The sequence below is a fragment of the Corythoichthys intestinalis genome, chromosome 4 (genome assembly GCF_030265065.1).
Source record: "Corythoichthys intestinalis isolate RoL2023-P3 chromosome 4, ASM3026506v1, whole genome shotgun sequence".
Lineage (NCBI taxonomy): Eukaryota > Metazoa > Chordata > Actinopteri > Syngnathiformes > Syngnathidae > Corythoichthys > Corythoichthys intestinalis.
The window spans coordinates 11,917,664-11,945,022 of NC_080398.1; the positions used below are offsets into that span (position 1 = coordinate 11,917,664).

The 27,359-nt window shown below is 40.0% G+C and overlaps 1 protein-coding gene across 6 annotated transcripts in view; it reads left to right on the forward strand.

Annotated features, from left to right (window-relative positions):
• hdac9b (histone deacetylase 9b) overlaps window positions 1-27,359 on the forward strand; it is a 57,110-nt gene that overhangs the window by 23,350 nt on the left and 6,401 nt on the right. The window contains exons 1-11 of one of the 6 annotated variants that reach the window (XM_057833928.1): window positions 8,790-8,992; window positions 9,692-9,769; window positions 15,696-15,937; window positions 16,264-16,444; window positions 18,052-18,175; window positions 18,258-18,379; window positions 23,703-23,834; window positions 24,257-24,372; window positions 25,608-25,730; window positions 26,147-26,309; window positions 26,436-26,650. In XM_057833928.1, the coding sequence (XP_057689911.1) occupies window positions 15,767-15,937; window positions 16,264-16,444; window positions 18,052-18,175; window positions 18,258-18,379; window positions 23,703-23,834; window positions 24,257-24,372; window positions 25,608-25,730; window positions 26,147-26,309; window positions 26,436-26,650 (1,347 nt within the window). In that variant the 5' untranslated portion in view covers window positions 8,790-8,992; window positions 9,692-9,769; window positions 15,696-15,766. Of the gene's footprint in view, window positions 1-8,201; window positions 8,756-8,789; window positions 8,993-9,627; window positions 9,770-15,695; window positions 15,938-16,263; window positions 16,445-18,051; window positions 18,176-18,257; window positions 18,380-23,702; window positions 23,835-24,256; window positions 24,373-25,607; window positions 25,731-26,146; window positions 26,310-26,435; window positions 26,651-27,359 lie in introns of those variants that run through there. The other 5 variants (XM_057833923.1, XM_057833922.1, XM_057833924.1 and 2 more) reach the window with 5 other exon arrangements.

Below are 27,359 nucleotides of genomic sequence, written 5' to 3' on the forward strand. Positions count from 1 at the left end.
ATTTGAGCAGGGTTTATTATAAATTCCCTACCAATTATGTATAGCACGTTTAAATTGCTGTCATATCTTTACGCTCAGTATTTTGGAAAATGTGTCAAAATAGAAGGGGGAAAAAAAAAAAAAAAAAAAAATATATATATATATATATATATATACACACATATATATACATAACTGAACCTCTGATGCATTTAACTGAAATTACAAGTTCCAACTGGTCACAATACTTTATTTTCATACGTACTCTGATAAGTACGGGCTGCATATATTTGGTCAAATACGCGCACAGATTGGCAGGACACCGAGTCACTATACTGCGGAGACGCTGACTTTCACACTTAAATGCCTTAATAGGACTAAAGTAGACAAAGGCCATGGGTGACGCAGTAGGAGCTATAACTGTCCTGCCACATTGCCGGTTTACTGGGCCCAAGCAATTGGAGTTATTTCCAATCCACAATCCCTCATCAGCCACAGGAAGCCAGTCAGAAAACATTTTAGGTTAATCACTGCTAACATATAGTTCAAGTCAATTCCAGGAAATGATTAATGACCTAGTGTCTATACTTTATAGGTGTACCATACAAAACAGAGCTTGCTAAATAATATTAATTTACTACTAAACATAAATTAAACATTTGTTAAAGTAATGAAACTGTGGGAGGTAATTCTTCAACATGTAATGCAACTGATTGTAACACAAGCCAGTCGTGTTCTTCCTCACATGTATGTGCTAAATAGGGACTCCATTTTCATCTTATTCATGTGATGGACTCACTTCCCCTTTTGTTCAACTATTCCTGGCTTTTGTAGAGGGCAGCCTCTGGGGCTGGGGTCAACAATCTCCTGCTCCAACAGATGCTGCGACAGATGGATTTCTGAGTCTTTAGCCATCATTACCTTGGACTTCAGAACTTGTTAGTATTTCTCACACAATCTCATCCAGGGGGACTGTCAACCACTTCATATAGATAAGATGCATGTGTAACCTACGTGACAGGAGCTGTCATTTTATTTAAATGTTGCAAAAAGTAATATTTTAATATTGAGATCCAAAAATGAACTGTGAGTCCTTATTTGGCAAATTAACTCATACTGTATAATTCATGTCACACATAAATGGCATATTCCCTTCTTGATTTCCTCGGTTGCGTTGACAAAAGATGGAGGAGTTTGTCCAGCTGAAACAACACAAAGTCCTTTTCGGTGCGTGTGTGCGCGTGCACGCGTCTGCAGCCAGTCGTCAGAGCTCAGCACCTAAAAATAGCTGTGCTGGCTACACGCCCCTGGCTGGGGGACAGGTCAAATTATGAAGGAAGATGAAAAATTTAAAGGCACAGGCTGGGTTGGCCACAAAGCTGCCTTAGTGGTCAGATTTGATTTGACTTTTATGGGAGAGAGTCACGTTATATCAACAATGGATGTTGGTGAGTTTTGGAAGACATTAATAGAACACTCATGAAATGTTATATTTTCTCAGGGTTTGGGTTATAAAAATGAGTAATGAGTTAGTATTTTCTCATACCCCCACATTATACAGTACATCACATTGCACAGACTGTTGCATGGAGGTGGTGCTAGGGGGGTGTAAACCATGAGGGATGCTCTTGACACAGTTGGTTTATGTAATTGCCATCGTGTTGTTACGGCATCTTCCAGTTGGCTTCCCTGGCAAGTTGAAAGCATGCTTCCTGAGTAGCAGCACTGGCCTGGATACACACTTAAACCCCACACATACGTACACTGAGCCGAAACAACGAGGGGACGCGCACTCTTCAATGTGTCTTCATTGAACACAGTGTTTATGTGGCCTACCACTAGAACACATCATTCTGGGTGTTACTCATAGAAAAACTGTACACTGCAGTACCCTATTCCAATTTAGTGGCTATCACGCCCGCTTTTTAAACTGTCTATTTAACCCTTTAAGGTCTGGGCCTATTTTGTCTGATTTTGCATGCCTTTGAAATTGCCTTTATATTTCAAAGAAAGAATTGTTTACGATGGCCTGGTTTGGTCCCTTTTTTTGTGACACCTTGAACTTCATGTCCAAACTGTTGTTTCCTTCACTGACCAATTATAAATCATCATTTTGGGCCCAAAAAGACCAAAAATTCCAAAATCGTTTTGTGAAAATTTTTAATATTGATGTCCAATTGACAACCAAACATGCGTAACGAACCGTTTTGAAACTTTATAATATTTATTCAACATGTTAGGATGAACATTCAACCAAAAACATTTAGAATAAATAGTCTTATATTTGACAATTCAACATAAACAACAGGTATAGCCATAGGCGTTTTTTGCTTTTATACATGCTCTAGTCAAAACAGGTTATATACAGCAGACCAAACAGTGAAGAACAGTGAAAAATATATACCATCTAACACAAAAAGTGTTTAGAGGCCATCTCTTTATGAGTTTAGGTATTGCGGCCCATCACCTGATGAAAACTATGTACACACAATGAAGCTTCTTGAACACACATTGATATACACAAATTGAGAAGACTGATTGTGGGGGGAAAAAAAATATAGCATTGGAAAAAAAAGTATTTTCAAAAATATTTACAATAAACAAGTTAAATTTTTTTCAGGCATGCCACTCCGAAAAGCTGTTTCGTCCTGGAATTCCTTGCCTTCCAATAATCTTGCACAGTTGGAAGTGAAACCAAAGACATGTACAAGAGGAGTCCAATAAATTTTTCAAGCTCCTCCGCTGTAGTGTCTGTCCACACAAACTTTTTCCCAATCTCTTTTCGGACTCTGCCATACTGGTTTGTGTGTTTGCACATATTCATCATTGTCGATGAGGTGAAGAACAGGTCAAAAAGTTCTTTTGGGGTGTATGCATGTTCACGATTCACCTGAGGTCCTGGTGGTCTCCGGGGTGTGAACCGGCTGCACTGTGGGGCAGTGTCTGTGTCTTGCTCTGTGCTCCATGGCACAGGTGCAGGCTGAGCCAGTGGTGATCGGCTTCTGCCGCGCTGACTTCTCCAGCCTCTCCTCCGCTGACATCTCATCGCTCTTCCGTGATGACCCCTTCTCCCTCGTCCTCTTTCCATTCGGGCAGTGAATGTAGATTTTTCATTGTCACTATAAATGTACATGAAAAAAAGTCAGTTTTTATGAAAATAATAAAGTATAAAATAAAAATATATACAGCAATAAATAATAATGGAAATCTATATGTATGACAATAGAAAGAATACCATAGCAATACCATAGCTGATGAATATGTGCTACATCCCTAATCTTCATATAGAAAGAAGAACACAAATTATAAATTCCTGCCTGGGATACACACAGTGCACGTACGACTTTGATCTGATATGCACATTTTATTATTATATACACAAACACACACTTATATTGCATCAAAATTAACTTTGTCTTGCAATATCAAAAGAAACTTTCAAAAGAAACTTTTTCAGCATTAAAAAAAAAAGTGAGTTGGCTTACCTCAGCTCGTCGATGGCGTCACCCACGTGTTCAATCCGTCACTATCTTCACTCAAGGACTCTTCCGAAGAAGACAATGATGACGAATTTAGACCATCCTCTTCCTCAAGTTGATCAAAAAGCACAATTGCTTGCGCTAAATTTAGTTTTCCGTTCATTCTCAAAGTCACACAAAGTCGCTGCTTGATCCAAATGGCCGTCGCTCGCCACCTCGCTGCTTCAGAACACTCCTCCCTCTCGTTCGGTGGAACCTCGCACGGCAGTTTTATTTATAAAAAAAAAAAAAAACGCATTTTGTGCTTCCACTGTGACTTCGAAAGGGTTCGTTTGATTTGTGTTTTTTTCATGGAGCTTCCGTTTTGAAAAAGGACAAGAAATGATCGAAATATAGACATAAACAAATGATCCATGCAGCGTTTTAATGTTTTTTTGAGAGGACAATAAAACTATCAAACTTAAATGACAATATCTCACGTTTTAGTTGGTCGATTGACTTCAAATAATAACGAGAGTAAACCGCAACTTCCGCACTTTAAAACGAGACCAACCAACGGCATGTGGGTGACGTAATTAAAACGTGAGGGCGCTTCAAAGACGACGTGCGCTGAGGACGCGCCGGCGCGTCCTTCGACTCTCAAGGGTTAATATCCAACAGAAATCAGTAAGAATTTTACATACATACAGTATTTCAGTTTCCCTGAACAGGGTGTTAGTGACTTAAACGGATGGAAGTAACATCTACATTATGTTGACTTTTGTGGACAATGTATATTTAAGGGGATCCACAGATGGAAAGACTTGTAGTTCTGAAAAGATAATTTGATATTGAAATGCTTCTGGTTTTCATTTTTATACAATTTGTAAAATTAGTTTAACTAGTGGGTTGCCATTGTTGTTGATGTCGCAGGGCGGGTACGTCACATGGTTACGCTGTCGGGCTTCCAAGGTATGACTTTACCGGCATAAACATGTGATCTGTTCAACCCTTTCAATTTGAACTCGGGAAGAAAATTAATGAGCATGATAACACTGTCGATATTTCCCCAAACGAGCAGCAAAGTAAAATAAACAAGAAAGACTGGATGAGACGAGACGAGAGTAGGGAAAATAAAACTGTGTTCTGCCAAAATGTGCTACCCCGGCGAAATGTCTACAAGAGGCGAATTTGACACCCAAAGTACACCTTGTTTTATTTAGATGCATCCAGACAGAACATACTGAAAATGCCTTAAGAAAATACTTGAACGTAGTAATATCAAATAAGGGTGGTTTAAATATGCTACGTGACAAATGTGGTCAAAATATTAACAATCTGCTTTAAAGCCACCACAACATAATGCTTAAAAGTATGAGAGGGAAACGCATGGAAAAGTATTTTGAGGTAATGAAAAGATGATAAAAGACTCAATAAAAACACAAATAGTAAGTACTCGTCAGTTTTAACCGATGAGCGCATGTGTTGGACGTCTCGTTGCGTAGAAGAAATTGCAGTAACCCAGTAGTATTCGTCGAGTGTCAGTGACAATCTACATCATCACCTCGAGCCTCCATTGCGCGCTTAAAACATGACGCCCTCTGTAGGTCAAAACATGTACTAAATATTAGATTTTAAAATCAGTGACAATATTTTATGTGGTTCCTAATAACATATTTTAGTAAAAGAGAACAACTGTGGCTTACAAGTCTTTAAATCCAAGGTTCCCTTTCAATGTACTTTACTTGTCCACGCTCTTGCTCTGGCTTTAATTCAATATGGGTTTTTTTCTTTCTTATTTTGGCCAGAGGCATTTCCAATTCATTGGCATACTTACTGTAGATGACGTCAGCCATATGGTGACAGGGTGTATTAGTTCATTTTGTTCATGCTGCATTTGGAGATATGTAAAGCATATCAGATTTGTTTTGAAAATTTGAAGACACTTAATTCTGATAAAATAATTTTTACTTATTTTTCCACTGCCTTGACCCATGTCCGAAATAGGCCATGTGTGAGAAAAGGATTAAGAGAGTATTCGCAATAACTCTGTTCTAATATGAGCACTTTCATCCCAGAACCTAGCACAAAGGATCGCAAGATAAAACGATTAATCTTATCGGCTAAATTAACATTGATTGTGCATTCAGAGTAAAAAAAATCCTTCACAGGAACCAAGGATATAGCAGCATAACCTGCATGTTCACTTTTTGCTGGGAATGGGACATTAATAGGACCAAACAGATTATTGAATGGGTCTCAAGGCTACATTTTTCACAAATATGAACCTAATTAATTGATAGGCTAAATGACCAAATTAAATCTGTATTGACTTATACTAACTTTCATGAGCATCGGTTCAGTTGATACAACGTTCGATTCAAACCTTTGTTTTCAAAAACTACTAAAGAAACATTTTGAAGTGAATGGGTCCACTTCTAGGGGGCACTGGAGAACCCCTAGACCCAAACTAAAGTATTGTAATATAAAAGTGATTTGAGGAAAAAAAAGAAAAAAAAAAACTAACATATTCAAGGACTGATCTACATCTGAGGCATACTAGACAACCCCAAGACTCGAACCAAAGTACTCTCATGAAATTCTGACGTGTGATTTGATTTCAGATCTTTTTTTTCATGTCAGTTCATGTTCTTGCTCATCTCAGTGTTCCCCTGAAGTTGTCCCATTCTTTGATAGGTCCCCGTTTTTTTTGTTTTTTTTCTTTTAATAAAGGGACTTACATTCTGAAGCCACTGCATTGCATTACTGTAATGCACATAATGCAAACAATGATCCAAATAAGGGCTAGCTTGACTTCGTTGTTCTTTGTGGAGTCTGGCCTAACCGCAGTAGTTTTGCATGTTAACAAATTCACACAGTTTTGTGTTATGCTAACTCTGATGCAGGTTGGACTTTCAGGAGCAAAATTACTGGTGCTTTCTCCAATTCCACAACATTGACGTCTTTCTACATTACTTACTGTGGCTGCTGCTGGCAGAAAAAAAAGTCTAATATCCCTCCTCTTTGAAGGGGGTGGAGGAGGCGGCATTTTGTCGACATGAATCTGTCGGGGCTGCGTGTGTGTCTATGGCTAGGTTCATACTACAGGTCTTAATGCACGAATCCGATTTTTTCGTGTTTTTCCAACTCGATTGAGGCATTAACTTGACGGTGTGAACGTGATAAGTCGCATAGAACTGGACCATTTCAAATCCAATCTGGGTCACTTTCGTATGTGGTTCAAATCCGATCTGGGCCACATTTTTCCAGACTGTCTGTACTGTCCAGTCTCCCAAATCGGAATTCATGCAGCAATTATGTCATCAAATAGAGAGACGCTATGGTAGCGGTGCAGCTGTGCGTTATTAGTGCCTAGCTTGCAGTGAACATGGCTTTTGGGGAAGGGCTGGGCTTGACAACAGTCATAAAAAAATAAAAATTGTTTGAGGATAAGCCTGAGAATGATCGTTTTTCTCTCTGCTCTATGTGAGCAATATTTCAACACTGCCTACACAGCCGAGAGTCGGGGCAAACTGCCCGTATGTGTGTGTGACATGCACGGACAGTGCGTGCATGCTATCGATCCATATAAACTTTGAATATAAACCTAAACAGGGATTATTTATATCTGTTACTTGTGTCCTCTTTTTGAAAAGCAAAATATGATATCCCTGGAATGACGGATGACGTTTGTCATTTGTTTTGATGCTTCTGCGCATGCGGGTCTTCTTGCTCAGCGCGTGTCGGACTGCGAATTAGAGCGCATGCATATTACTTGAATGGTCTCAATGGACAAAGGCAGTCTGAACAGGCCCGCCCGAAAAATCGGATATGACAAAAAAATCGGATTTGTGCATTAAGACCTGTAGTATGAATCTAGCCTATGTGCGTGTGTGTGTGGGGCGGGGGGTGGTCATCACTATCAGTATGTCATTAAAGGAATAAATATAAGTCTGAACATAAAGAAAATAATTCACTTAATGATAGTAGGGTCTATTCTATCCGTACAACATTTAGGGAGACGATCTAAATTACTTTTTAACTGAACACTTTATATAATGCAAATGAGGTTGCATAAAAGTTGGTGGGGACAATTTGAGCATCTTGAAAAATTGGTAGTGTTATGTCCCTACCGTCCCTATGCAAACCTACGCCGTTGCATGGAACTTTGGTATAAAAAGTTACTCAACTCGACACATGAAGCTCAAGCAGTACGGCTCTTAATTAACTTCATGAGAAGGAAGTCAAACTTCGAACTGTTTCACTGGTATACCCAATTTGACATGACACAGTACGAATGTGATATGGTTCGCCCATATTCACCCCCCCCCCCCCCCCACCAAAAAAAGCTTCCTGTTGTTTGACCTATTTTGGTTTACTTGGGTTTCCTATCATGGGAAGCGTCCTAATGCTGGCTTGGCCTAGAGAAAGTGAACAAGAGGTGGGAAAGCACTTTAAAATGCCTTTGTGGTCGCTTGCAGCAGGAAACATTTAAATATAGCGCCTACATTTTTGTGAATCACATAAAACAAGCAGTTTTGTGAATCATTTTACTACACATCAATGTAAAAAGGTCGTCCACCTGAAAGAACAAAACGAAGACGCAAATATAGAGTGAGGAAGACTTGTTCCACAACTAAGAGAGGGAGGGATGATCAAGACTCCATCTGCAGAGAGGGAGTCAGGAGACATGCCTTCTGGCAGGAGCTGCAGAAGACAGCTGTGTTTGGTGTGGTATTTTTAAACGCATCAATGCTGCTCCAATCCCTGCGCCTCGCCTGACCTATTTTTAGCCAGGGTTGGCTATTGTTCTATTTCTGTCACCTGTGGGCCACGCAGTTGTTGATTCACATGCAAATTAAGCTCACTCCCTCCCTAGCTCGCATTGATGCCTGAGTGAGGTGCTCAGTGCACAGTACACACCACTTTGCCAAGCAACTCTGCTTTACATTTGCAGGCTCTCATCTGACACGTAGCTGAGAGGAGAAGGCAGGCATAGGCAGAGGGGGCTGACACTGTGTTAGTGTTTGGGTGCCAGCTGAAGGCAAACCGCCCTGCAGAGAAAGTGCTGCTTTCCTGCTTTTCAGTGAGAGTGGTGTCTCAGAAGAGGAGGCGGAGGAAGGCTGTTGTGGCGGTCGCTCCCCCGGGTGGCCGAAGGGGTGGCTCTCTTGGTGACGGCGTGCGATGAGACCTGAGCGCTAAGTGGAGTATGCTGCAGACGATTTACGAGGGCGAGTCAAGTTTCTCCACAACAGACAGCCGCGTTGGAGCCCAGCCGCTCCCTACCCAGAGCAGGATGCACAACGTGAACAGCTCAGGTGACCACAACCTTAGTAGTTCGGCAGTCTCGGGATCGCAGCGTTTGTTTTTTTCTTTCCTTTTTTGCTCATTCATACCAGCGTCACATCTCACACACTCGTCCATCCTCTGTGTATTTGCCTCTCTCTCGCTCTCTCTTACTCCCAACTCCGCGCTCAGCTAGTCACTTTTTCTCTGAGCAAAGAACAACTCAGTTGGGCTACGTGTTTGGCTGAGGCACTTCTTCCTTGATCGAGGTATTTACTCTTCCAATCTCAAATGTCGCTCTGTGTTGTATCAGTCGCATTGCTTGTATGTTTAAGTAAACATAAAGCAGCTCTGAATATTCTGACAGGGACATTGTTATTGTGTTTAACAATACGACTAGGAAGTGTGCTACCCCATTCGCAAGCTCGCCGTCCAAAAAGAGTGCCTGAGATCATGAAGGGAATGTTGTTTGTGTGCACTTTTTTTTAGGGAAGTGGAAAAGTGTCATGGTAATGCTGTGGGGACAAATTAAAAGTTTCTCTCAGGAGAAACACAGCTATTGACTACACTATTTTTAGCTGAACATTTAATAAAATGTACAAATATATGGATGAATCACCATGTAGTGAATACTCTTTGGATGAGTCAGGTCATGTATTTCCCAATTGTTAAATATTTAAATGATCTACTAGTTGGGAGTGACCCTGACACATTTCATAACAAAGTGCATATTCATTTAATTGAAGTCTTAATTTGATGTACCATTTAACTAGATTGTGCTAAATTAGATGAAACAAAAATAATGTTGTTAAACTGGAAAGTTGACCTTTATTAAACTATCATGGGTTTGACTGCAGGCAAAACCCTGAAATGCAGCAGGCCACACAATTTAGAAAGAAGACAGGAGGATGACACATTCCATCTGTCAATATATCATGTTGTCACAAGTCTTGTCCTCTGTGTGCAAGGCCTGTGAGGCAAACAACGTCTGCACAGAGCGCCCGAATTCAGCCTCCTTGCTTATTCTGTGGGTCAGCTATTCTTAGGTGAGTTATTTTCGGCTTATGGCATTAGCCCTCTAAGATTAGGCGTCTGTGCATTATCATTCCATCTTGGCATGCTCCTGATATAACAGTACTTTGGAACATTTATTAATAGTGAAGTCTCTTGTTTGTTTCCTCTTATTTATGGTAAATCTGACATTTAACAAATATGTACTGCAAGTCATTCACAAGGCGTTGTCGTTAGACTTAATACTGGCTTGAAGGTCGTATGCTTTGAATAGAAGTTAAGGGAGAGCTGCTCTCTGTAGAAAATAACCATATTTTTCAGGGGGATGAAGCTCTTTTATTCCAATTAGTTCATGTAAATAATAGGCCATGTGTGTCAGTGACAACAGACAAAAGCTTGTCCAAATGAGCTCTCTGATCAGGAAACTAATGAATTCAGTCTCCAAGTGCATCATGCAAACCGAGTTAAATAGGAACATTGCAGACAATTATAGTCTCATCTAGAGTACCCTTTTGTGACTTGTCTACCTTCATGTCCCCTCAGAACGTGTTTGAAATATTCATGATGTGAATACAACATTAGTTACTCACAATACAAGAAAATTGGGGTACTATGCTATAAAATTCGCTTTTTTAAATGTTTTTTATTTCTGCCTTCATGAGGGGCAAAGCGTGTGGAATATCAGCGTAACTAATTGATTTATGTTGATTAGCGTTGGCATAAATGATTTGTTAATCAATAACTAGTCAATAATAGTCAGCAATTTTGATAACTGATTAATCGTTGAGACATCGTTTTAATTTTCAAAATCCACTGAGTTTTTGCTTTTCTGAAGTAAATATTCTGAGATTTCTGTTGTCATTCATTAAATCTGATTTTTGTTAAACCTAAATCATTTCATTCTTAACCATTGCTCAGCACATTGATTTAAGTTTTTTACCTTCGGGTCGTGAGGGCAACGTATATTTTCAATTCAATACATTTATGGTTTGACAATAACTGTGGCCCAGGGCCAGTGTGCCATTATTTCAGTCCACTAGCTGCGTTTATATCCTGGCCCAGTTTCAGATTTCTAATTCACCATAAGGGTTTGTCCTCCAAAAATGGGCCGAAAAGAGCTTGATTGGTTTCAGACTTAAAGACTAATCACTTAAACTATTCAGCCGCAACAGGTTGTTGTGATGATGTAAGGGAAAACAATGAATCATATGTACTTGACTGAATAGACGGGTGTGAACCGGGGGTTAGCCTCAATCTATTAACTCCAGCTGGTTTAATCACAAATTATGCGGTAGGATGAGGACCAAGGCATGGCAGTGAAAAACAAGGAGAGTAATGCAAAGTGGCACTATGTCACCATATTATAATGTCCAATGTTCTGTGGACAACAACTGTTTGCCAGAAAACAGCTATTCATTATTGGAGTTGTAAGTGATGCTCCCTAATACCATGACGGTATCGTTACTGTGGTAACACCTGTAGGACTACTGCACTCAGCCGCAGCTCGTTGAAGCGTAGATAGTGGTGAGTGATATTTGCAATCATTTGTCTTTGTTTATGTGCTTTCACGAGAAAACGGTTAATAACATCTATTATGATGTTATATTGATATATGTGAGGTTATGAGTCTTTTTTTTTTTTTTTTTAAATCATTTATTAAATACATTTAATCTTTTAAAGTTTTATTGGATGAGTTACTGAATACAAACTGTAAAAGCTGACACAAACTATAGTATCTAAATGAGCTTTGGGCAAGTTTGCACATTTTCTGCACTTTCAGTTAGAAATATTGTCGTTTTTGAATAATGGATTAGATTTTTTTTTTATCTGATTCATCAATTGAGTTAAAAAAATATGAATCAATTACTGTAATAAAATAATTTTAATTGCAGCATTACTGTTGATTTATGGTGAATAATGGTATTATCTACAAAGAAATTGACTTTTTCTGAATAACTTCCCTATCAATGGTAAAGGATGATAAGTTAAGCATTTCATTATTCTGGTAATGATACTTTACGGATGGTGTTGTTGTTTGTTGACGGCCAGGCAAGACTTGCTGGCTCCAACATGGTAATTTGGGTCCATTCTCTTTGTTAACAGATAGCCTGCAAGTCTAAAATCTGGCTCAGCTGCAAGGACGAGCCTGCGTCTTAAAAATAAAGTGCCGTTTCCTGCTTTAGACTTGCCAGCTGCTCAAAATAACAAGGCACTTAATGAGAGATCCTGTGCCACATTGCCGCCCCAAAGATCATCTTATCCCCTCCGAACATGTTCTATGTGCTCCTATGTTTATTGTCGGAAAGGGAATTATATCAGTAAACATCTATCCTAATGCAGGCAGCATGCAGCACAAATGAAGCTATTAAGTGTAATATTGATGCTAGTTTGTCACTTGTAAAAGATGATTAAAAACAGCCCGAGCAGAGCTTGTGACAGCGATGTAACGGTGTGATGGGAATTTCAAAAGTGTACTAAAGTTTTGGAAAGTCCAACAACGGGAAGAAAAACATTCACCTCTAATTGCTGAAAACTAGATAGTTGCAAAACCAACTGCAGATTTTTTTTCTTTTTTTTTTTCTTAAAAGAATAATCACCAATCAAGGCTGGCTAACTTTGGCATTGCCAAAATGTGTGGTTGAATGTGATATGTTTGCACTGCAGGCTTATTTTTTCCAGACAGAACATTATCAATGTTTTATGTTGTGACACAAGGGCAAACTGAAGGTATAGAAAGTTAGGAACAGCTTTGCACAGTCTATTAATACAGTGAGGGATACTTTTATTATGAATAGCTTGTTTCTCGTGTAAGCCATTTTATTCCAAGCTGCCATCTCAAATTAAGGGTGTAATTGTCACTTTAGTCCTGAGCAAGGCTCAAGCAAGGCAAAGAGGCACGGGATTAAACAGTTTTTTGTGACACTTGTGTGCTGATTGGAGCTGTCAGAGGATGGAAATCCACCCAATCCCCGTTCGGTGGGCTTTCTACAGAGGTGAATTTGGTCATAGGTCAACAGGGTACTTCACTGTCCTTGGTGCTAAAAAAGAAAATTGGCAGCGGCCATAAATATCTTGTTTACCAGTACATGGAGTATTGGTGCTGCCATTAAACCTGGAGGTGACTCATTGGAATCTGGAAAAAGGTATTCGCATCAAGAGTCACCACGGCCTAAAGCGTCATTATAACTATGACCTGAAGTTTACATGAATGTGTCTTGGCGCTTTTATTTTTACCCTTGTTGAATTATGCTTGGCAGCCTCACAGTGTGACAGTCTTTCGCACATTGTCTATATTGAGTGCATTTATATTTGTCCCCAGTTACTGGTGGTTCGGTATTTTTGTCTTGCTGCAGAATAGATTATTTTCATTTGACAGAAGCTAAAGATTTCAGTTTCAAGCAGTAGCACAGTAAATTATGTTTGTTTAGCTTAAATACCATTTGTTGTTGGATGAACCACATTGTGTGAAGAATGTTTAGACCTTATCTGATGGCGAGGCCAGGCATTCGTGGCAGATGTGAGTTTTAAATTTTCCATTTGGTGCGCTTGAACAATCCCCATACCTTAAGGATCTCATTATTTCCCCTCCACTTTGCCGCTCCACTCTGCGCTATTCTTGTGGACGGTGGGTGGACAAGAATAGAACAGGCGAGTGAAGCTGTTATGGTTTCCTCAAGGGCCATTTCGTGCAGCGTCGGTTGTCAAATGTGGCCTTAAGCCTTCACACTCCCGCCTACACCCCCACCACCCAAATCTGACAAATAGTGATAGAGGCTGTGCTTGATGCTCCGATCAAAGTGGAGATCCTTAATGTCATTCCCAGTCAACGTAGGGAGTGAAATATGAGATTAATTAAATATCACAGTGGCTAATCCCCCACCAGCAGGTGTTTTTGTTGCTATTTTTAGGTCCATTAGGCAGAAGTAGCACTGATGGCGTCTGACTCTCGGAGTCCTTGAATGGATCACAGGTTCACGGCCGTCCCTGGAACAGTGCCCATTACAGGAGAGTCCTTTGTCAAGTACTTGTTCACCAAGATGAATTTTCCTTGTCAACAGAGAGTCTGATCTACAGGTATACCTATTCATGTGCTTGATGAGTTGGTGCCCTCCTCTGTCATTTTAGTGGTGCTGTTTTTAGAACACCACAGCCCAGGACTCCCTGCTGACTGTCTTCTCTCTTTGAACCTCTTCTAAGACGAGTTATCCTTCTCGGTTTGCTCTTTGAGTTATTTGTTTTTGTTTTACTTTTTTTTTTGTTTTTTGTTTTTTTTTTATTACTGGGGACTCCGTCGTTATGTAAGTGCTGATATAATAGTCCACATGTCACATTGCCATAGTCGGCAGGAGATGACACGCAGCAAGACTCCATATCTGCAGGATGGGGTGTTGGGGGAATATAATTACGTAGCCGGCGTTGCCATGACAGCAGCAAGTTAGGGTGGTGGATACTAGGGTATGGGGCTGTCATAGACCAGGATTGCGCCACTTGCTTTAATGTTGCTATTTATAATCAGCAAGCACCACGTACAAATAGAATGCTGGAGGTAATAAAAAAAATAAAAAAAATGATGCCAGTGTGCCTGCTACAGGGAGTGTAAGTGATGGAAACTATAGAGAAGGTGCTTCTTTGACTGGTCTAGAATCTTCTAGTGAGAAATGATAACCATTTTTGATAGCAGATAAACGCACAAAATGTGTTGGTGTCCATATTCTCTCATGTTTTCAGTGAACATGCTAATACGCTAGGTGTGCGTCTGAGTGTGTGTGTTATTTGTGTTTGTGTATGTACCGGCTCCTGCCTGGAGAACATTACGGCGATGAATGCACTCAATAAATCTTCCTGCAGCTGCTGGAATTTCAACTAGGTTTGAATGTTTTTCTGCTGTCAGAATACTTTTTGGCATCCTGGACATTGTATGTAGCACCAGCAAGTCAACCAGAATGTGTCAATTTCATTGGAAATTTTGGACAAAGAATATCAGTACTGATATATAACTCCTGAGGAGATCTGTAACTTTATGTAGTCTTGAATGCAATCACTGTCTTAAAATGTCAGGAATCTAGAATTTTCTGAATTTTAGAATTTAATCTCAGCAGCTGAATCAATCTGTATTGAAAAAAAATGTTTTACTTCAAGAAAATATTCATTTTAATCGTAGTGTAATTATAGACCCAATTATGTATAATTAGTTTTTTTTTGCCTTTACAACCTGCAAAAGAAAGGCAAAAAAAATTAGCATAATGCTAGTTGCTAAAGTCTTCAGATCTGTTCCTACCTTCGTGGACAAATACAGACTCCATTGATGATTTTTGTGAGGAATATGAGGATAAACAGAGTAGAAACCTTTGTTTTTTACCTGGCAGTGTTTACAAAGCACAGTATGCAGAGTTCGGACCGTGTAAGGCAACCCGGTCTTTTTTAACCTAGCAATTACACATAATGACCAAAACACTTCCTATTAACGTCAGCACTCATATACAAAATTGGAAAGATATAAAAACAGTCTGATCCATCATCACAAATATTTTCCTTTCAAGATATATATGCTGCATGATGCTCTGGGAAGAGATGAGAAGAATGCTGTTTGTTTATTAAACAGAACGAAAACAGGATTTAAGTAACTACTTGACATAATGACCACTGTGAGCTCCGTGCCAAATGTCCATTGGGTCTTCAATACAACTGTTCCCAGTAGGCTCTTCCGGATGTAATCCAGTGATTGTTTTTAGAAACGATTGTAATTACAGGTTTGCATAAGAGAAAGCTTTGCCCTCATGATTCTCACTATAATCATTTTCTTCCTCTTTCTCCATTAGAATTTCTGTTTCTTACCTTAATGTTTACTCTTGCATCTGCACTCTGCAAGAGCTGCAACTGTCACACGACTGGCATGCGCTCAGTTTGAGATATTTACCATCTTTCTTTTCTTTATTCCCATCCCCTATTTTTGGAGAACAGTGGAGATTAAGTCAGACATACCTCTGGCTGTGGAACCCTTATCACCATTGGACCTGCGCACAGACCTGAGGATGCTGGGGCCAGGTTCTGACCCGGGACTGTGGGAGCGTCAGCTGCAGCAGGAACTGCTGCTCATCCAGAAGCAGCAGCAGATCCAAAAGCAGCTACTCATCAGCGAGTTCCAGAAGCAGCATGAGAAGTTGACCCGTCAGCACCAGGCTCAACTCCAAGAACACCTGAAGGTACACGTTGCTGAGCAGAGTTGTAAACGACACACACACGCACAGCACATAGACACAGCGTCATGTGGCTTTGTACCCATTGCACATTAGAAATTTAAACACTGGAGAAAAAGAATAAGCAGTTCAGCAAAGCAGAGTATCGAACGTTTTGGTGTAACCACAAAGTATAAGTAATCTTTTCTTTGCATCAAAGTGTCTGCAAAATAATAAACAAAACATTTAGTAAGCCCATAAAAATAGCTGCTATTTCTAAGAACATCAAGCACCATTTATTAGTTTTGCTTTCCTCAGTCATATATTGACCAATGGTTGTTTTGTCCTCTCAGCTGCAGCAAGAGCTCCAGGCGATGAAACAACAGCAGGAACTTGCAGAGAAGGAGCGCCGTCTAGAGCAGCAGCAGAACCAGCAGCACCAACAGAACCAGCTGGAAAAAGAGCAGGAGCGCCATCGGCGGGAGCTACACATCTCCAGCTTGAGCCTCAGGGCCAAAGAGCGCTCCAGAGAGAGTAAGAGCTCGACACCGAGAGGGAAAATATAGAAATCAACCTAAAAATATTTTAGGAGCACACTTATGCTATTAATATTGTTATTAACTTTATTATTTTAAATGTTGCTGTTGTTGTTCTTATTGTGGTGCATTAGCGAAGTTGAAATATAAAGTCTGTAATAGGCATGCGCTGGTATGACATTTTCACGGTATGATAACCTTCAGCAAAAATACAGCGGTTTTACAGTATTGCAATTATAGCTCTAAAATATGTTATTTTGAGATGTATGGGTTAAAAAAACACACACAAATACTGTTTTCCATCGAACAGGATTTTTTTCACAACATATCTGCAAATTGGCAGATGTTTACAATGGAGGAAGACGTTACAAAAGTAGGCTAATGGTAGAGAGGAAACTAGTTAGACGTCTTGGCATTGTAACTAGTCACGTTATCTGCCTCGTTAACAAGTTTACGTTATAGTATTTGTTTTCCCATCGCAAGACACACTAAACCAGCTTTAGTGAACTCTCGTAGCTGGGGAGAAACGTTCATAACAGCGTTTACTTACCTTACATTTTGTGTAAAGTGACGGATGATGATCACGTAAATGTGAAGTCATGTTGGAGTTGTTGCCTGCACGTCAGCTGTCCTTCCTCTTCTAAGCCGTGGCCGTCTGTTTCTTTTCGGTAGCTGAAGTACTCCCATACTAGCGACTTTGTCTATTTTTGAACGGGGAAAAAGCTCAGGTGTAGTGTCACTGACAGACACAGAACAGAGTAACAACAGGAAAGAGATGGGTGAGCACTGCCGTTCCAAGCCACGGATTTCTCGCTACATTTTCAGGACCTCAAAAATAGCTAATACCGTAACTATGGTATGACGAAAAATTTTAGTGGTTTCGAAACCGTGACGTTTTTATACCATGGTATACCTTGAAACCGATAACTGGCACATGCCTACTATGTAGATACTAGGCTACTACTATATATTTTAAATATGCAAATAAGCAAGCAAAAATTCACCTAAAATTTGAAAAAAATGAATTCCATTCATTTTAATTTTAAACTTTTCAAAATGTTCTTTGCATCTTTTTATTACGTAACAATGTCGTGATTAAGATCACTTAAGTTTTAAATATAAAAGATTAAGGACTTCCCTGTAATATTTAAGGTGATGATTAAAATAAAGACTATAATTAAAGCAAATACATACAGCCGAGGCTTCCTGGTGCCATTTAATCTTAGAATTCTGTTGAAAATGTCTTTTAATAGCACTATGAGAATAGCTTGGGAGCTTGGGTTTCATTTCTGTTTTTACATTCTGTCTAATAATAGAGGAGATGACTTATGACTTCGTCAGGTCAGGTAATTTGAAACGATGCCCTGGAACTGTCGGCCTCCAAATAGTGTCCTTTTTATTTTTTATTTTTTGCAATGTAACGCTTGAAGCCACTAGAGGGAGATGTTCCTACATGACTCAGAATCGTCAGAGTGAATGTTAAACTGAAGTCATTTAGAATTATAAGGAGATTTTGTTGATATGCTGGTACAGTATGTCTATATCATGGGTCATGTATCCTTAGGGTAACCCCAATCCTTGTTCTTGCACCTTTTGGTCTCACAGGTGCAGTGGCCAGTACAGAGGTGAAGCAGAAACTCCAAGACTTTCTGTTGAGCAAATCAGCAAAGGACCCAGCCAGCAATGGTGTCAATCATTCATTCATCCATCACCCAAAGCTCTGGTACAGGTAACAACTTTATGTCCCGGCGCTCCTAAATACATGTGAAGCAATACGACACATTTTTTTGTTGTTGTTGTTGTACGGGCAGGTCCTCCCATCATACCTCTCTGGACCAAAGCTCTCCACCTCTGGGTGGCATGTCCCCTACCTGCCACTACACACTGCCATCCCCCGTTGACGGCAAGGACGACTTCCCCTTGAGGAAGACAGGTCTGCTTATTTGCATTTGTGTTACACACATACAACATGTTCAAATGCACTCACATAAATCTAAACTTTGAGCGAATGTATATTTTGTTGCAAATATTCAGTGACTTCTTTTAATTTGTGTTTACTACACTGCACTTCCAGATGGAATTAAATATGTGATACTTCGAGGTGAATATTGGCTTGTCACGAGAATGATGCCCTCAAAGATACTGTAGCTTTTTGGGCCCTTTAAAAGTTTTTATAGTCCAGTAAGTCAACATTGGTTTAAGATGTACCAATATTTCTAAAAACTTGGGTTCTAATTGAGGTGTTTTTTACACCTGTCAATCAAGAGGTCTGCAGATCTAATGAATGTTTCCTGAAATTGCTGATAGCCTGTTAATAACATCAAGTTAGGCTCATTATGACCCATGCCTCTCCATGGCTCACCACAAAACATCGAACTCCTTCTGTAGTTGATTCTATTTCATGTGTTGACTTCGAAACAGTTTGAGAGCAAAGTTGTTGTTTTAATAGAATATGAACCATGATTTAAAATATATAACGTATTGGCCCGAATATAAGATGGCCCTGATTATAAGACGAGCTCCTCTTTTTCAAGACTCAAGTTTGAAAAAAGACTTTTTGAACACCAAAACAATTTTTTATACAGAAAAGAATTACAGTACATCTGAAACAAATGATTATAACAATATATTTGAGAGAAAAAGCATGTTATTTTGCCTCATTCAAATCTTAATATCTGAACATTTAAATATGTAAACTAAAGTGCAATCACATTCTTAAATGAATGGCTTCTGGTTTTTGAAATGTAAATTAACCAATCTATTTTGATAAAACAACAAAATTGCAACTGCAAATTGCATTAACCATCAAAGTGAAGTCTAACTGTAACTGTAGTCTTGAAACAAATCTGAATAAGGAAAAACATTACAATAAAATAATGCAAACTGGTTAAACTTGAGAGTAGCTCAGATTTGTCATGACAGAACATCGCTTCAATGATATCTGGCGCCATCTAGCGTCGTGAATGGGTATAATGTATAGACTGTGAACATAAGACGACCCCCACTTTTTCAGTCTTATTTCAATGCAAAAAACACAGTGTTATATTCAGGCCAGTAGGGTACTAATTTTTTTAACAGTTGTAATAAATGATGGAATAGACATTGTTCATTTATTCCTGAGTTCTGGGCTTCATAAGTAGGTTTGAAAAGACACAGGTTTCCACTAGATATGCTGGTGGTTTATAGCTTGAAGAGCACTTTGGGGGAAGGTTGTATAAATAACAATAATTATTGTTCCTTGGTTTTTACAGGAATGAAAAATAGTGAAAAAAATTGCTATGAAGTCACCAAATGACATCATGTTCTCTCCCCCTCGGTGTCTCTTTAATTACTCTGCAAAACAATACAACTTGTTGAGTTTGATGACTAAATGTCATGGTGCGTGTACACACCTAATTTGAAACCCACTCAGCAGAATTAGATCTGGTAAGATAATTTTACAATGAAAAAAAAATATATATATTTTTTTAATACACACTATATATACACATACATACACATTGTTCATATACATTGAATCTTGAGGAACTTGTACCCTCAGAGTAAAGAAACGCCTACCTATTTATAGCCTTGGAATGTGTTTTAGAACCACTGTTTTTAGAGAATGAGAGAAAAAAAGCCAAACTTTACGAACATCTTGAGGATGAAAATCACTCTGTACAGACATCAACATTGTCCGTCCCTTCAACATTGATAAAATTACTTGTTGCCTCGTAGATTCATGACACTATATATATATGTTCATTTCCTGCTCAGTTTTTCCTCCCCCACTTCCTGTCTGTCTTCATCAGAGCCCTCTGAGAGCATGGCACTCAAGGCTAACAAACAAAGGTAGTGCTGTTTTCAGGCGCCGACTGCCACTGATGGCTGATTGGCAGGTGTTACTGAGGTCTGCTTAGCAAAAGCAGGATGGACCTCGACATGATTGTTTGTTTAAGAAAAGATGACTCTCTCAAAACAAGCTGGAGATGACTAAAGTGTGCCGTGTGAGACACCCGACTGCTCCATTCAGCCAAAGGGCGAAGTTCAGTGTTTATTCTGGTGGAGCTTCATAATCACATTTGTCACTATTACTAGTATATATTGAGTCACGCATACGTCCTTTAAATTGTCTTGCTTCTCTTGCAAACCTAGTAAAAATGTCAAGCTATTCCAAGTTTAACAGGAAATGCTATTGTCGGTTGCCAAATAGTGACATGACTGTTTTTCAAATAGCCACAATGGTATAAAGTTTATAACTTTGATTTGGTCTGCTGACTTTTGTCATTCACTTCCTGAACATGCCACCTTTTGTCTCTATTTGTTTAGATGGCTATTGAGTTGTGTATTAAGCCACCTGCAAAGTAATGTATGCAGTTGATGAACTGCTTATCCATCTAAATTTATCTAGTCTTACTTTCCTGGACATGACACGCAATAAGTCTGCTCGTAGAATAATTGCAGCTTAACAGTAAGCACTCTGCTTTTGACCCACTTGCCTGCTCTATAAAACATATATACATTGACTTCTCACTTCACCTAATCTGCAGCATCCTATGTGGTAGGACAAGGAGGTTTGGTACAGTATTTTTCGGTCAGAATAGACATTAGTTCACTTCCAGTCAGAATATATTTTGCCAGTAAAATAGAAGTCACAAGTCAGAGAATGACCAACTATCCTCATCATTTATTTTAAACTGCCCAGGCAATGTCTCATGTGTGTTTGTCACACTAGAGGAGAGAAATTGGAAAGGAGGATTACCACTTGGAAGTTGAGTCTATATATAGGATAGAACTAAATATAGTTCAAGTTTGGGTGTACCGTTCTTGTCCTTTTATTGTTAGGTAATTTGTAGTTGTATGCTGGCCGTATAGCACTGAGCACTTGGAATAACTAACATGACAAAACACGTCAAAGCAAAGCCAGAACACCTGTTCTGAATTGGTCGAACTGGATGTCTGTATCTTTCTAAAAATTGTTGCTCAAATTCCAAGGTATTTGTCTATCTAACCATTCAACCTTAGAAGGTCTACTGCATATTAAGACTACTATAATTGCCTCCTGTATCACTGAGCTTCAGGATGTTTTTTTTGTTTTTCCATAGAGACCAGTGAGAAAGTGTTTCTTCCCATTCTGCTGTCTAGCGTTCCCGTGGCGACCAATTGGAATACGTTGCTTGGTGGCAGCAGTGTGTAAAAATAGAAAGCAATCAAGGCAGTGGGGCGTGAAACAGATTCACAAGACTCCCAGCAGCCTTTATTCCCTCCCATTCCTCTCTCCTGCCTTCTTTCTTCCTCCCTTGCGCACTTTCATTCATCCTCACACCCACAGGATTAGAGGTTCGCGCCACGTATTAGGGATGAGGCTTTGGCTGCTTTGACAAATGCCAGAAATAGCAGCATCTGGCCCGCTGTCCCCCTATCTTTCCCCCACCCTTACACACATCCTCCCCCATGGCAGTCCTACGTCATGGCCCTACATCCCCATATTTAGCTGTGTGGTCTGCACAATCAGAACACCAAAATATCTTTTAAAATATTGATTCAAAAACTGAATAATTAAGAAGCTTGTCAGTTGTGTAACAGGTTTACATAACGTGACTGCAGCAATATACCAATTTTATCTTATGAGTTTAGTTTCTTGCTTTGGCTGTGTGGCATAACGTTTCCAAAAGGATGTGATAGAAAACCCCAGTGTGGTGGTGTGTTGACTAGGGGTGTGACATAATATTGAAATGGTGATATATTGTGATACTTTGTATCCCAAAAAGTTATCGATAGACTCCGAATCGAGATGTCGTTTTAAAAAGGTGTCAATGTTAAAAAAACAAAAAGGAACCAACAAGTTGTTACCAAAATCTTCCACCATAATAGTGTCTCACGTAACTAAGGCTGCCATTGATGGTGCTCGACGCCCAATCCATTTAGACTGGGAACGTTCGTTCATTCGAAACCAGAGCATTTGCAGTCATTCTGTCCGATTTTCGGGGCATTTACAGGTCACTTGCTGTTCATTTACAGGTCATTTCCTGTTGAATTTAAGTCATTGCATATTCATTTGGGTCATTCGCAGGCCACTTCCTGTTCTGTACCTCAGAATAAACAGGAAGTGACCCATAAAATACTACAAAATCAACAGGAGGTAACTGAAAACCAACAGGTAAATGACTTTAAATGGCCCAAAATTACCTCATTGCCTGGCATTGGCTGCCAATGACGGCCATAGATGTTCAATTCATTTGAAGTGGGAGGATGAATTGCCACCCTCCCAGTTCAAATGGAATTGGACGTCTACTAGTGATAAACTCATTCCAATTCACAGCAGAAGCTTGTTTTTCTGTTTATTAGTTGTTTGTAGAATATCCTAGAATGATTTCCTGACCAATGTATCGATAATCGTTGTATCGCCATATCGTCAGATCATCGTTAACGTGAGCTTTGTATCGCAAATCGTATCGTATCGTGAGGTAACAAGAGGTTTCCACTCCTAGTGTTGGCCCAGTGAGTCACAACATGATGAAGTCGGCGTTTAGCTATCTTCACATGACAAATGTGAAGTCTTGCTTTCCCAAACTATGGTTGAATGGTTGAATTCCAGAACGTAAGCCTTCACACACACTCACACGTGTGTTGTGTTGTGGTCTGGCTTTATCCTTAGTAACTCTTAGATCGAGTTGAGTATTGTAAATTAATGCTTTGAATATCATTGATAATAACAAGTATAATGTTACAAAATGCCGTTTCTCAAAGAAAAAAAAATCACAGCTTATTAATTGGCTTTGGATCAGTTTAGGATTGGCTGTGTGAGATTTAGGAGTATGTTGGTGTTTCTGTTTTGCATTAGGGGGAGGTGGAGCAGGAAGGACAGAAACATCTGCCATGTTTTTGTGTTAGTTCAACTGTTGCTACTGTATCAAACTGTGGTCACCAGGGCGCCAGGTAGCGGCATAATTTCACTTGGATCTTAGTGTTGCTAGAGCTAATTTGGACCAGATGAGGTGGAAATAGACCCAATACTGAGTCATTTAATTGATCACAAACTGTTTGTAATTTTTCTGGAAACCTAAAATTGTTGAAGTGTGATAATATTTCCTTTGGTGTTTGAAGTTGATTGATTGTCTGTGACTTTATGACTGTTTGCTTTCACAAGTTCCATTACACTATCTGGATAAAAGAGCACTGCTTGACTTCCTCACACCATTTGGTAATTTTTCATACTGATAGAATGATCTGCAACTAATCAAAAGGTCTGCTCTGTTTTTTTTTTTTTTTTTAAGCCTCTGAGCCCAATCTAAAAGTGCGGTCCAGACTGAAACAGAAAGTAGCTGAGAGACGGAGTAGCCCCATGCTCAAAAGAAAAGATGGCAACCTTGTGACACCTTACAAGAAGAGGGCTCTGGAGCTTATGGGTATGACCACGCTAATGGCGGTTCATTGTTGCTTTTCAAACATACACAATGCGGCTCACTTCAGCAGTTCAAGGAACTGTGGTTATCTTAATAATAACAGTTTTTAAGTTTTTTTTTTTTGCCCTGGTATAATTTGTAGTTTTTAGGCCATATATTTCTTCTTATTTGTCTAAAGGCAGATGTGTTTTTTTTATTAATTAAAGCTCATGTATTGGGTCTCATTACAACAGCCAAGCAGCCCTAATTTTGAGGCATCTCATTTTATAGTAGCATAACCAAGTACCAAATTGTAATTATTTGCTTTTTTTATGAGACAAAGACTATTCACTTGTAACTAATGTAACATCACCTGGACAAATTCCAAGTCTTTGTTTCTAGTGTACATTTGCATGAATAATGTCTGACTCCTATATGTTCTACAGACTCCACGCCCACCAATAGTGCACCTGGCTCGGGCCCCAGCTCCCCCATTGGGGCCTCCAGTGCCTTGGGGGCAGAAAATGGACCCTCCTCTTTGCCAACTACTACAAAAACTGAGGTACATTTGCCAAATGTCAGCACTGCCTTTTATTTACCAAACGAATGAAACTGGTATATGCATGTTAAAAGAAAGTTGGGGGGGGGGGGGGGGTACAAAATGCTTGGCTGCCCTTCTGCTCGCAGCTATAAAAACAGCCATTTGCCCTCTGTCTGTTCCCCTCCAGTGAAAATGACTACCCGCTCTGACATTAAAGAGGCACAGCTTGACCTATATGTCCGACTGCGCCAGGTTTACTTGTGTTAAAACAACACATTTTGCAGGAAATGTGAGTGTTTAAGTGCAAACAACAGCAACAGTTAGAATCCTGCTCGTTTTTTATCACTCACATTATTCCTCCAGATGTTCCGCACAATTGCGCCTTTAAAAAACAATCTGAAGTTTGGCTCTAAGGTTCAGTGTTGGCTTGTCATTGTATTTCTGTCATTGGCTTGGCTTTACGCCTCTTCTGAGGCATTTCCCGATAGATTCAAGGCTGAGTTTTGGCCCATGTATCCCCTTGGACTGAGCTAACAAAGAAGACCATTATAGCGGGTGGCAGATATGACACACTGACTTGCAATCCCAACAGAGCAGCTGTGTTTTCCTGAACCATGGCTGTTTACTCTCCCGAGGACCTCCAGTGACAGAGAATGCAGAGACGCCCTGACATCAGGGCTCAGAGAGACAAACGGACCGTGGCGTTTAATTGATATCCCAGCCGCTGGTAGCCAAAAAGACACCCACATGCAAGCAACGTAAACACACAAGCTTGTTATTGTTGCGGTATAAGCAGAGGCTCTCGTGATAGTCATTGGTGAAGTGCAAAACTGCCTGTAGACCTCATGCCTGTTGCAAAAGCAATGCATGTTTATGCACCGTTACATTAGGTATCGTTTTTCAGAGGGAACGGGTCCCTCGGGTCGAATATGGGCCGGATATCCACATACAGGTCACTGAGTACTGGTAGGGGTCGCAAGGATAAACAAGGCTGTTCCAAAGCCACATGCTGGTTCCCTTCTCTGCTGGGTACAGGAAGTGTGCCCCAGTGCTGCTGTCCTCTTCCAGAGCAGACCCCGAGGGCAGAGACCAGCTAGCATTTGATCCACTGGGGATGAAGGAACTGGGCCTGGGACACTACTTTTAGAACTTTGAATAGACTACCTAGCACATCTTTCCAATGGCTGCCTATGTTGTTTTAACAAGCCAAGTATTTTACTAACTGAATTCCATTGTTTCTGCCCTGCTTCATTTAGCGATGGCCTTCACAGCCAAGACTATTTCGGCCCGAAAGCTCCATGTCTGTGTTGAGTTTATACACGTCCCCATCCCTACCAAATATATCTTTTGGGCTTCCGACTGCATCGTCACCCATTAGCGTAAGTATCTCTGAATAGTCTAATTGTATGGTTGTGCATCTTGAAAATGTGCCATCAGTGGCTGTCTACAACCTTCATATGATCACAGGATACCGACCTCTTTGACCCTGAAAGATTTTATCACCCGTTAGATAAATATTGTCGTGCAGTATCTGGTGTCAAGCCTGCTCTTATCTTTCAACTCATTTATCACCACTTTTTAAAAAGCCCCAGTCCACTCAAGTACAACGCTTGATAACCCGTCACATGATTTATCACTGTTCAGTTGCGGAACATTCCAAGGAGGCCTGCTAATATATATATTTTTTAAATTCTGAGTCATTTAATTTATCCTTTTTAATTGTATACAGCTACATTATTCTGAGCTTTACATGTGGTGTATTAAGTGAGTCACAGTTGGTATGTTTTCTTTTCAGGCGGCTTTGGGCTTGAAGGACCGGTCAATAGAGAGCAAACATGGTCTGCCAGGACATCTCCTTCAGAATGGTCTCGAGTCCAAAGTCAGCTCCAGTCACCAGGCTCTCCTCCAACACCTCCTCCAGAAGGAGCAGATGAGGCAGCAAAAAATGCTTTCCACTGGTAAGGTTGTCTTGCCTAATGACATATTTACAATCCATCATATTCATGTATAGTACAAAATAATTGATTTCAATATTAAGTTTGAGAAACCTAATATATTTGGGGTTGGTTGTTGACTTTGCCAAGGTGCGGGTTCCTTGCCATCCCATCCACCATCTCCTCTGACCATTAAAGATCACCCATCCAGCAGTCGCCCGAAACTACCCAAACACCGGCCCTTGAATAGGACCCAGTCAGCCCCTCTGCCCCAGAACACCCTGGCCCAACTTGTCATCCAGCAGCAACACCAGCACTTCCTTGAGAAACAGAAACTATATCAACACCAGGTCCATATAAATAAGGTTTGTCAATACATTTAACTTTGTACACAACATTCTGCAAATCAATTTTTAGAACGAGTGAGAAGGTCCCATTATACAGCTGACAGTTCAACTGACGTTCTTTATGGACACAAAATCAAACTCCAAATTGTTGTCAAAGCCTCTGTGGTTGCCGAGTCTTTAAGTTTTGACCTGTAGTATGTTCGTCCCTGCTGTCCCGCTGCTGTTAAATTTGCAAAGCAAAGAACTTCAAAATGGGGAAGGAATGCTTCCCCTGCACTAATTCTGTTATCATAGCTCAAGGCAGCAGTGCTGTTCACATGCTAACGCTGTGAAATTCAATTCAGCTAAGTTCAAACGAAGGAGAAGAAAAAGCCAAGAATACATTATATTCCTCTGTGGCAATATTTATGTTTCTAAAAGCTGGTCGAGGTCACCTCGCCAAGACACAGGAGAGTAATTATTCTGGTGAGGGACGCGTGTGAGGTGACCGACACTGTGAAAGGCGGCATTGTGTGAGCTGCACTGATGTGGCCTAACACTGAGCCCCTTAGGAGGAATGGGAAACCGCTGAAGAGGAAATACACAGCAAAAACTAGCTGCTAGCTGATGTGTACAGATAACACGTGCATCTTATCGCTGTCTTTATCTTCAACTTCCCTTGTAAGATATAAAATGCACTGACTTCTTTTAGCAGAGTTTGACATTACTTTATTTCTTCAAATTGTGG